The sequence below is a fragment of the Diadema antillarum genome, unplaced genomic scaffold, assembly GCF_040938485.1.
Source record: "Diadema antillarum isolate AM-2024a unplaced genomic scaffold, OU_Dant_1.0 seq00001060_RagTag, whole genome shotgun sequence".
In the NCBI taxonomy this organism is placed as follows: domain Eukaryota; kingdom Metazoa; phylum Echinodermata; class Echinoidea; order Diadematoida; family Diadematidae; genus Diadema; species Diadema antillarum.
The window spans coordinates 260,632-273,216 of NW_027271887.1; the positions used below are offsets into that span (position 1 = coordinate 260,632).

Below are 12,585 nucleotides of genomic sequence, written 5' to 3' on the forward strand. Positions count from 1 at the left end.
GTCAACCATGTGCCATTAGCATGCATTAGCCCAATAAATCGGCTTCTGTGGTAGGAAATATGTGGATCCAGTAAAACAAATGGGTAAAGAAATCGCAGCCAGTAGGTCTACCGTATAAAACAATGTGATATTTTGTCTATATCGCAGAAACTAGACTTCAATTCGACAATATGGGAACCATTATCATTTTGAGAATAAAAAATGAAGACTTGACATTTGACCCTCGCTTGTGTGGATTACACTTGATTATACGCTATGTACTCTGGAATTCGAGCACAGAAAAAAACAGGCTTGATAATAACATGCATTCCTTCAATAGATACTGTAATACACATTTAACACACTGTTTATTACATATAAAATCAATTTTATGGATTTGTCATCTGGCATATTTTCAATCATGAAAAGCTCGAGAACATTTTCCATATAGGCCTACTGTAAATAAAGGAATGTTCGCATACATTTTAATTTCATGATTTTCGCAAGAGCTAAGATTCATGAATTAAAATGCACATGAAAGTCTTTGTCTACACTATGCGTTGAATGCCAGTGACAACACATGAAAATTTTATGCGGCGAAAAGGCTGTCGGCTCCAATTCACCAAAATTTCATGCTGTGAAAATATCTTGCTGTATAATAACTCCCCATAGATTAAACTAGGACTGTAAGAACTCTTTTGGCTGTAGATCATGTGAATATTTCACCTCAATACATCTTGATAAACAGGTCATACATTTGTCAGATGTGGATTGTTATTTCATTTTTTCATGTTTTTTTTTTCCAGTTCATTTTATAAATGGTTTGTTGTCAAAGTACTTGATTATTGTAGCTGAAAGTGAATGGAATGATGTAGTACTACTCAAATTATGATAAGAATTATTTGTGTGAAAGATAAATCATGTTGCAAGTAAATGCAAAATGCCTGTAGGTGTCAAAGAATCACATTCAGGAAGTTCTCTTTCTCCTCATACACAAAATGATAAATAGATATCAATAAAAGTATAGATGTTTTTGTGAATGATATTTTCATACATAATCCAATATTCTGATAAGTGAGATTGAAAGGAGGATGATTTGTGAAGAGAACTGATACCTTTAATGTAGACAAGAGATGGGTATTTCCTGATCTATGTTTCTCTTATCCTTTGTTTTCACTGCTTCAGATTTCTCAGCCTGAATGACAGCATCACGCTGAGCGTGTGGAACCACCGGAAGATCCACAAGAAGCAGGGTGCCGGCTTTCTGGGCTGCGTCAAAATACTGGCGCACGCCATCCAGCGACTCAAAGACACAGGATGTAAGTTAATCCCTCGTCTGCCTTGCTTGCTCCATCCGGGGGCAGGAACCACTGGCATGGCATACGTGGCGTCATCCGCTGCGGCTCACCCAGCCCGCTGGGGGGAATCAATTGGGAGTGGGTTAGAGCTGGGGGTAAGGGGGGGGGGGGGGGGGACTGCGAAAGGGCTTGAAGATCGAGGAATGGGAGGGGATGTTTGGGAGGGGCGCAAAGTTCCGACCATTGTCGAGAAATTATGGCTACTACTGTAAAAGTGGTTTCTTTCGCGGTGGTTTTATTTTCGCACTTTGAGGTTGAACCGCGAATTTAACATCACGCGAAAATGTTTTGAACTCGCTGCTTGTTACAACGCTATTGCGCACATGCACGCACAAAGATTCCGCGCATTGAGAGTATTGATGGTCAACAAAACCCACACAGCGTACCGCGCAATAGGTACAAGCATGTTATAAAGTTCTCGAGAGACAGGATTTTAGGTAAGCCTGCGTTAAATTTTAATTTCTATTTGATAAATAAAACAATATTTGGATTATAGTTTGGTTTTTCATGTGCAAAATAAAACAGTTTTTGCCAACTGTGAATTCACAGATTTTGCCAACCGTGAATTTAAACACACGCGAAAAAGTCGGCACCGATGGAAACCGCGAAAGTTTCTGTACGCGAAAGAAACCACTTTTACAGTACCTTCCCTTGTCTTTTAGATTAAAGCTGAAATCATCTATACTAAGGAGAGGTGGGTTAAATATCAAACAGTTGGCAGCCTTTCCAGTCATGTGATGCTGAATTAGGAGAGCATTATCACTATTATTAAAGGGAGGGTATAGTTTTGGTTGAGACATAATTTCAGGTTTCTAATATTTTTTGGTTAGATGAGAAACCTCTCATGAAATAGGAAAGAGCATATAATTCCGAGAGGGATCCAACATTTATTTGATGAAAATCGGTTTTAAAATGGTTGAGATATCCAAAAAGCATTCCTGATAAAAAGCGGGACCCATCTTTTATTAGGATTGCTTCGTTTTACTTTGTTTTTGGATGTCTCAGCGATTCCAAAACCGATTCGTCAAATAAACTTTGAATTTCTTTTAAAGTGGTATGCTCTGTACTATTTCAGTTTCTTGGTATCTCACAAAAAGTTAAAAGCCCAATTCTCATCTCCACCAATACTATACAATCCCTTTAACTCTATTCTTGCAAGAGTGCCGAAACACACCCAGAGCAGGTCAATTTCCTTCCATCTTCACATTGGTGAAGCCATTGTGCATGTCATCCATAGAGAAAAGTTTGTCGTGAAGAGACGTTAGCGCGTTGCCTGAAGCGTGCCAAGAAAAAGTCTGACCAGATAAACCCAGTGGGCTGGCACTTACTCTGCAACCAGTTTGTCATAAGAAGGATGCATTACATCACTTAGTTTCTATATTTGATGTGAAGGGTCTCCATACTAGGTGTTTCAAAAAACATTTCCCACTTTTGATCATTAATAGTCCAAAAACTATTCATCCGATAAAAGTGTCATTGATATGAATAATAGCTGAAAAGTGTACAATTTTGTTGAAAGTAATTTGGATGTGAAAGCATAAATCAGTTTCATTAAATCTAAAATTGATTTCGTAGTAAGGTTTCAGATTTTGGTCAAATTTTAATCCTCTGCACAAAAATGAATTTGCACAGGAACCAATGATGTGTATGTGAGTGTGTGCTGACAATGGCCCTGAACAATGGACATGCCTGAACCACCTGTTGACTAGGCGTCAGTCTCGCGCTCCCAGGCACATGAATGCTTAATCAATAATTCATGTGGATTGCCCTGGGCACTGCTAGTCTGAATTCATGCATGGTTAAGGGTGAAATGCATGCACATGGAAAAAGTACTTTAAAGCACATGCTTCCATGTGCTTGCAAACACCACATTTTATTCCAGCTGGCAATCATTTTCAGATTTTGCTTCACATTATCACGAAATCTGGGATGTAAATAAGCATAAATGATCTAAAGTTCTTCATTTTAATACAACTGTCTACTAATAGTCTGACAAATTTGTCGCTTTTTCGATAAAAGAGATCATTTTTGGTGAAGAGTTCAGCAGCATTTTTCATCAGGGTGATTTGCTACAGAGTAGATTTATTTAAGGCTCCATATACACAACTGTATACTCTGATTGATTTTCTTTGCTTCCTGTCACCATGTTTACGACAGAACAGAAGGTATTCATTGTAATTTCGTTTTTCAGAAGTAGGGAGACCACTCAACGACGGTATCGGCAGCCGTTTGACTTTACTCAGATACTGCCAGAGGCTGAATAAAGACTAGTTGTGAGAGTGGAATTTTTCATGAATTAATAATGAAGCATTCAAACCCTGGCCATTGTTCAGGACCATTGTCAGGTTGTTAACCACACACTCAGATACACACCCATTGACCCCTGTGCAAAGTGAAAGTTTTGTACAGAGGGTTGAAAATAGGGCAAAATCTGGAACCTAACTGTGAAATTAATCATAGATTTCATGAAACTGATTTATGTTTTCATATCTAAACCACCTTCAGCAAAATTGTACACTATTCAGCTATCACTCATATCAATGACAGTGTTATCTGACATATAGTTTATGAATTATTAAGTATCAAAAGTGGGAAATGTTTTTTGAAACACCTAGTACTTCCTGTCGGCCTATGTACTGTGTCATGATTGTGGTAGGCAGGGAAAGGGGAGGGGGTCATTAATTTTGCATTGGTGTCAAACTGCATCGCTTAGGAAGAGCCTGTACAAGGGACTAGAGCAAGGTCACCTGTTGTGTAAAAATAGCATATTGAGCATAGACTTGCACTGGCTTCTATCTCTTGAAGAAAATGTGCATTCTTAGTAATTAAGAAAGAATGTATAATCTGTTCGATATACTAGGAAGAAAAAAATCTTTTAGAAATCCCATTTATTATTCATCTGATTGCATGGTATACTATAGCAATAGCAAACAAATGTAGGAAATGAAGTTTCAATTAGGCCTACATGAAGGCACGACTGAAATGGTTTGAGAAAAAATGCCAACTTTAGCACGTAAGCTCTTTCAAAATTAGGCAGGACAGAAATGTATGATGTATTAGCTCTTAGGATATGTTTTCGTCAGAGTACTTAATAAAGATGGTGCATTTAAAGCTGCTGTATGGGTGAATTTGAGCCACTTACCTTGTGATCAAACACAGTGTGTGTATCAATGTGTAATCTTTCTTATTCACAGACCAGAGACTTGATCTATGCAAACACAAACCCGAGGATGGTGACAACATTCGTGGCCAGATTGTCATCAGCCTGACGTCGCGGGACCGGGTGGGCTCCTCCGCCAGTGGGGCGGTGGTCGACTCGCGCAACATCAACCCTCTTCCCATGCTCCCGTCAGATCCCAACGAGTTACCGGACGGGTAAGAACCTCCAGACATTTTTTGAGAGTGTCATGGATTTCTTTGTGTTTTCCTGGTCAATGAAGCTGCTCAGTTTCATGCACCCAGGCCTATTGCACAAGCAGGGTAGTGTAGCTTGTGTGCATCACTTGTAACAACGGCTGGTGAGAGAGTCATGGCTGGCGTGTCCCTGAATAAGTCAGGCATCTACCAGTACTATGTTTCTTGGTGCCCAGATAATGTTCATGGCTACATGGTAAGTAGAAGACTCTTGAAGTATTAGCTGACACTGGTACATCGATATTCCAGACCAGTTGCACTTCACAGCGAGTGATATGCAGTTACGAGGCAGTTAAAGGGTTAAATTGTAAAAGAATGCCAGAAACCTCTCCCTCAATTCCCCAAATCTCTGCCACTTTCCTCATCAACAGAAGAGGGAGCATGGACGTGGGTAGAACCGTCAGTCTTTGTGCCAGCATTGACAGACTTATGCCAGATATCAATTGATTTGGATTTAGATATTGAATAATGATTAGTTTTATGTGACCACTGAGGAAGCACTTGAATGGTTTTAAGCAAGCAACCACAGCACTGATGGCTGCAAGTCCCCTCAGAAGACCCAAGCAATGAAGATAGAGCTAGCCTAGGGGTACAACCACTGCAGGCAGGGGAGTTGAACCAGGAACCTCAAGATTACTAGTCAGTGGTCTACACCACTAAGCCACAACAGCACATCACTGCATGAATAGCCTTAAAGTGATCATGATGATTAAAAACTTTTATAAAGTATCTACCACTACATTTGGTAGTGCTGTATGGAGTAGAATAACCCAAGCAGACCTGATATTAATGACCAAGACCACAAGACCCAACTTTTGTCCCATTTCATACCAAGTGGCTGTTAGCTTCTGGGTTTGTGTGGTACAGTGCATTGTTAGCCATCAAAGCGTAATACATGAACATTTTACGTTCTGTACTCTATGTGATTTGTGTTTTCGTGGGATACATTATGTAAAAAAGCAACTCCCATTCTTCCAGAGTAATTTTTCCCCCTTCTTACTTGTTACACTACAACTAAGCCCCAGGCCTTTGCCACTTTATGAGAAACTCTGTGAGAAAGTGTGTTTAAATTTATTGACAGAGCATCCAAGTGGCATTGGACTTTCCTGGAAGTTTTTACAAGCCAGTCCAGACGGTTGTTATCATCATTTCGGATTACGTTTACCTTAGGACAATCTGTTTCATGATGTCTTGCTCTCTTCATTGGGGGGAAAAGAATGCCATTGAATTGTGAGGATTCTCAGGATAATTAACATCATGTGGGCAGATGATGTGTTTACACTTGAAATGTGTGGAAGATAATCTTAGCACACTACTTCTCTCCCAACCCTCAATCCCCCACCCCACCATCATACAGTAAATCACATGGGTAATATCTTGAACAAGTCATTAAGACAGAGAAGACGCTTTGCAGTGTAGCCTGTACTAACACTCCTCTCTCACTTTAAGATGAACAGGAAGAATTTACTGTCTGATTACAGGAACACACCTTTCCCTCGCATTCAGTGATGGAGTCTTCATGTAAACGTGTTTGACAGGCGGAGACGCCGTGTCCGTCAAATAGGACTGTTGATCAAGGGTACATATGGAGAGAGTTTGCTCATGTATGTACAGAGATGACAAGGAATGTTTAATTTATGTGTCAGACTGTTCAGCACTTGGGTGCACATGGCCTTGGATTCTACTGAGAATACATGAGATTGGGAACAAATTGCCATCAAGTGGATAAGTCATTAGAATTTGCCAAGCTGAATGTAAAAGCCACGCATTGCAGAAGTATCCAAATACGAGCTGTGTTGTCAAGATGTGTGACATATTTGTATACTCCTCCGTGGAATTATTTTTGATTTCAAATATTTCCTTTTTTTTCTCTTATAAAATTTATTGCGAGACTTAATCTTCAAAGTCAATCTTTGCATGTTGAATTGTAGGCTTTTGAATGTTGTTACATTAATAGTGAGCCTAAGACCAGCTGACATTTATAGTAGATTCTATGGCCCGAATTCACGAAGGTGGTACACTTGAAACCATGGTTTAAAAGACTGTATTTTTTTAAGGGCGCCAAATGTCGCATGGCCTATTTTGTTACGAAATCAGTCATTTCGTCGACGAAATAGGCCATCCGACACTTGACGCCCCATAAAAAACTATGATCTTTGTCCATGGTTTAAACCATGGTTTCAATTGTACCACCTTCGTGAATTCGGGCCTAAGAGTCTTTTCATGTAAGTGTGTTTTATGATCATCTGAAATGACTTCTGTCCATCATAGGAATAGGGTTGTAAAATCTGCTGACATGTGAACTGAAATTAACAGCAAGCAAATAACAGGCTATGAATTAGATGTTCTACAATTCTGACAGCAACAATTTGCAATGTAGTCAGAATTACAAGAAATATTTTTCTGCACATTTATGTTTCGGACAGCTAAAATATTGTTTTTCATACTGTTACAAATCTCTGATAAGACATGACTAAGGCCTTCTTTATCAACACTTCATGACCAAAGCTCTTGGTTTGATGACCTGCGATGGTTCAATGTTCCATCAGAAATGTGCCTTGAGGTTTAGCAAACTAAGAAGAGCCTGGACTTGCAGGGGGTATATGATCACCCAAGTTCTTACATTTTTTTTTTTTCAGCCCAACTGGAAAACAAAAAACAAGGATTTGGAAAATTACCTATACTGAGAGTGTTATTGACATGATGATAAATTGATTGCAATCTTTGAACCAATATAGAAGAAAAACACCAGAAGTGTTAATAGATTTCTTCACCTGTTGCCAAGGTAATTTTGTATCATAGCTTGTACAAGCGGTTAAATCATTGATCACTCCCCTTCAATGAAGCATGGCACTGATAGGACGAGGCGTGACTCGATTGACCTTCGGAGTGTCAGTCATTCATGTATAGCTGCAGAGAATTTGTCGGGTGATGAGCAAACGCCTCCACAAGTTGTTGCTGCCATAGATTGGATTAGATATATTAGGCATGAGGGTGTGAGGTTCTACCAAGATATAAATCCATCTGTAGAGAAGCTGTAGATATTTCAGACCTTTTTCAGGTCACTAGTGATTGTTGGAACTAACCCAGGGATGTTGGCCTCAAAACTGGGTACAATAATGGCTTGTTTTGGCCAAGAACAAGTGCGGTACAGTCGTATTTTCCAAATGATATGGTATTATGACTTTATGGCTTTCTTTGGTTAGGTGTTATCAAACGTTGATGGCTTTAGATTTAATAGAGTGAAATGTATTCACAAAGATAGGCTTGTAAATATTAAACACACTTTTTGATGAGATAATTTGCACATGCCTTTCCTGGAACTGTAGCATTGCAATAACATGTGTGGTGAGGTTTACTTTTTGTCAGTGCATGCAAGAGAGCATGTTAATTATTACTCATCTTTGCATCCTGCCTTAAACCAGAGAAATGTGTGTGGTTTCTGCCTCTCCGCCATCAGAGGCGACGTTACCTGATGGATTAGTCTGGGATATCATGGCGCTAATTAATGTTACTATGATTATTTGCATATTTTGAGTAGCAAGTATATTAAAGAGGTAGTGTGTTTTGCATTCTTTGCAAAAGTGTATCACTTTAGAAGGGTGGTTTTACAGGCTGGCATTGACACCCAATATCAAAATAACGCAGATGATACTGAAGGGTAAACATGCTTCTTTATATCTGCTGTGTATAACTGACAATTTCATAACATTTTATGATGTTTTAAAGGGCACGACGTACAGCTGTAGGTGATTACCTGTGTTATACAATTTTTAGTACAGCATTCGCACTGCGCAGGACACAATCTCTGGGTCAGGTTTCGTTCCTTACTGCCTATCATGGCTCTCTGGAAAAATCATCTACCAGTAATTGCCCTTCTCCAAACAGGTGCCGATTTATACTCCTGGGTAGAGGGGCTAATTGTCTTGATGAAGGACAAATATGACAGTCCTTGATTGGATTCCAAACCCACAACCTCCCTGGTTGTGGTTTGACTGTCGAAACCATTATACCACGCCGCCTCCACAAGTTTAAGTGTGAGATATTTAATTTATTCACGCTTCACCTGATTCCCAAGATGCAAAAATTTCAGCTTTCCTGTAGGTTCCGATGAAATATTAGCTGACAAGCTCTGGAGACTTCCACGGAGGCTTATCAATGGTGATATCATTGCCAAAAAGGCTGTAGGACCTGGTCCCAAGTTGCCCAGTCTGATGACTGTTACTCATTGGACACTCAACAGACTGTCATAGGACGTCAGCTGGACACGCCAGATAGCCGCATAACACAAATCTGACACATCAGATTGACTCAACATTTGTCTGACACTGACTTGACTTGTGACTGGTAATGACGTCCAATGGTGAACTAAGCTCTGAGCATAAGTTCCTTCATCAGAGAATCTTGCCTCGTTGGATCATACCCGATGCGTTTGGCACTGACCTGATAGTCGACCAACACAAATCAGATACATTGGACTCTGATATGAGACACTTCAGAGGGTGACCTGAACACACACACAAAAAGACTATGCTTTCAATGAGTGACCAATTGGCAAAAAACTCTGTGGAAGAGGGGCATGACAAACCTATAACTATCTTTATTACTTGTTTCAGCCTGACTTGATTTCATATTCACAAAGATCATATTTCATGATTCATAAAGAGGCTCATGGTGGGCATGCAGTATAGTGGGTAGTGGGAGAAAGTGTGTGTAGATTTGATACCAAATATATTTTCTTCTACCTCGCATGGTAAAGAACAGTCAGTTACATAGGTTGCACACTTGCACAGATTGAATTCGCTGGATGTCCAGCACAATTTCTGCATTACATCATATCTGAAATGTTCAGCAAGACTTGTTCGTCTGACTCTGATGAATGCTCCAAACAATGTGCAACCTTTAATGCTGACTTCCTAGATTGCGGTGACAAAATAGGTCCATTAGTAATGCTCTGAATTTGCTCAGCCAATGTGTCAAGGTCAATTAGAGTCTAAATTGTTATTCACTTTTACTGAGGGTGCTTGTAAGTCAGACAGTGTCTCAAGGGTTGAATGCACTTTTCCCCCTTTTTTTTCCCCCAAAGGGTATTCCCCATAATCCAGTCCACAGTGAGAAAGGCCCTACAGAAGTTTAAGACAGTGCAAAATCAGCAAATATCAGATAGATTAGTTGGTTATTGCTAATAACAATGTTTAGGGATTGTTCATCTTCATGCCTGTCACATGATAAAAACACTCTTTCCTCATTATTTGTAAGAAATATTCTAGTTTTGTCCAACGGATGTAATGATCTATCGCCCTAACCTAGTACAATCTGTCTCCTTGTCTGCTCCCCCGTTCGTATTCCATCCGTATTTGAAGTTTATTGTTGATGGTAACAATGAGTAATGTGTAATGCTCTATCCACTTTACCAAGGTGCTTAAGTGACAGTGCACTATAGCATACGGCCTAAATACAAATGCAGAATAGGACTCATAGGAGATTAAGATCAAACATCTAAAAGATTTTTGTATCTTAATTGTTACCCTCCCCCCCCCCCCCTCCAAGTTTATCTCCTGTATTCATCTATCTAGTTATATCTTAAGTGCTATGGCTTTGATTTCTCTCTGGTTTATGAACTGTAATTTGGTAGAATTTATTTCAATTTGTAGTTGGGAATGTTGTGAGAGTGTTTTTGTTTTGTTTTGTTTTGTTTTGTTTTATTTCATAAGCTCACTATCTTATTGGTTTTCTGTCAAGGCTAGAAAATACCTATCATATGCTATCATAATTAAAGAGTTTCATTTCCTACTTCATGTGACTTCACTACAATTATTGTGTGGCACTAATCTAATTAGGGCATTATCATTTTCAATGAGAAGTTCTGCTGTATGTACTAATTTTACTCTGTTAGCTTGACATGAGTATATTTGTCTCCATGCAGGAAGGAAGCATGTAATAAGGTGTTCACAATGAGATTTCTGTTTTAGCTTTCCTGGCTCCACTAATGTTGAGATGAAATATAGACCTGTTATATTGGTAGTGCTCATCTAAAACCTTGTAGTTGTCCATGCCAGTTATATGGCAGTATTGTAATTTTGCCTTTATTTTGTTTTGTCTGTGTTGGATTCCACAAGGGACCACACATGCAGGTCTTGTGCTTGGTTAACCACTTTGTTTTTAGTGACTGCAATGCAGACTGAAAATTGTCTTGAAATATTCAAACTCAGGAAGGAATCATGTCTTTGTGAAAGTAATTTGCTTGAATTGTGGGATGGTCGATGCAAAGTTTGTGCAGCTTTTATTGTTATCGTAGTGTCACGATATTTCCTGCTGTTTACATCTGTTATTTTATTGCTTTCATAGTGTCATTAGCTTCCTTCATAACTTTTAATCCATCGTTTGCTTGTTGTCGCCAAATAAGTGATGGATCTCCAGCTTTGTGGAGACAGAGAGCCTGGCAGAATCCACAAATGATTGATTTGCTGGGATTTTAGTTTCAGTCATATTTGCGAAGAGTTTCCTGTCTCTCCGTGTAGTAGGAAGTGTCCTCTTGCTTCAAGTTTATGTACTCTGTCTTGATATAAACAAGTTTTGTGCTTCGATACACGTAGTTAAAAAGAAAAAGCTGTAGTCATTATGAGATCATTAGTATGAAGATAAAGCATGATAAAATGAAGCCAACCAGCAACTCCTCAAATTTAGTGTTTTTGCTCGAAGTAAGGGCTTTTTCAGAGGGGAGTTCCTTACTGTTTTAAGTCACCAACTAATTATGAGTGCCTTCTCCACATTTATATAGAAAAGGAAAATGCCTTTTTTGTTTCATTTTAATGCGACAGTACATGGTAATCAGGATCTTGATGTGGCTCCACCGTAAAGCAGTAAATGATTTTAGTAGCATCAGTCACCTCTGTTCCCCTGCCTTCCGTACCACCAAAGACAATACTTCCCATATGCCCTGTGTGGTAACATATTCTCAGGAGTAAATAATGTATCTGAGTTACCATGCACCCATGTTCATCTTTAGTGATTAAGTCAGTGGCCTAGAAGTCAGCCTGTCTAGACAGCTCCTTATCCCGTCCGGCCGGAACTCTTTCTCAGAATTCAATCAAAAGTCTCACCCTGCCGAATGATGTAATATTTCCCCTTCCAACGTACGAGCTTGTCTCCATCCCCACTCCTTGGGTCGCAGCCTGCCATATGCTTCAGTCATTGTGTTTGAGATGTTGTCAAGCACAATGCTGATGAGGACCATTAAAAAGAGAAAGTACAGCGTGACCTCGGTTATCCAGCAACCGCTTATCTGAATCTCTGTTACCTGAACATGGGCTGGCACACATCATTCTCCGTGCATTTTTATGCCTTTCTAGTGAGAAAATTTACGAATTAAAATCTTAATACAACACAGCAATTATCTCACAAATACTAAGCATTAAAGGACAAGTTCACCTTCATATACATAAGGATTGAGAGAAAGCAGCAATATTAGTAGATCACATCAGTGAAAGTTTGAGGAAAATTGGACAATCCGTTCAAAAGTTACGAATATTTTAAGTATCTGTGCAGTCACTGCTGGAAGAGAAGACTACTACAGTGTATGATGTCACATGCGTACAACTATATAAGGAAAATAAAAAGAGAATTTCACAAAACTTTACTTTTTGAATAAAGTACACAGTTCTTCGACTTGCAACTGACGTATGTTAAGGGTAATATTATTTCCCCTACCTTCTGAAAGAGAGAAGTCAAGTGTTCTTTTGTTATGCTAGAAAAATGGAAATATGTTGAATTTTCTTTATTCTTTCTTTATATCGTTGTACTCATGTGACATCACAAGCTATAGTAGTCTTTT

At 39.2% G+C, this 12,585-nt stretch overlaps 1 protein-coding gene across 1 annotated transcript in view; it reads left to right on the forward strand.

Annotated features, from left to right (window-relative positions):
• Window positions 1–12,585, forward strand: part of LOC139743246 (E3 ubiquitin-protein ligase SMURF2-like) — a 73,789-nt gene that overhangs the window by 41,176 nt on the left and 20,028 nt on the right. Inside the window, 2 exon segments of the mRNA XM_071653743.1 lie at window positions 1,165–1,298; window positions 4,532–4,712. Of these exon segments, the coding sequence (XP_071509844.1) occupies window positions 1,165–1,298; window positions 4,532–4,712 (315 nt within the window).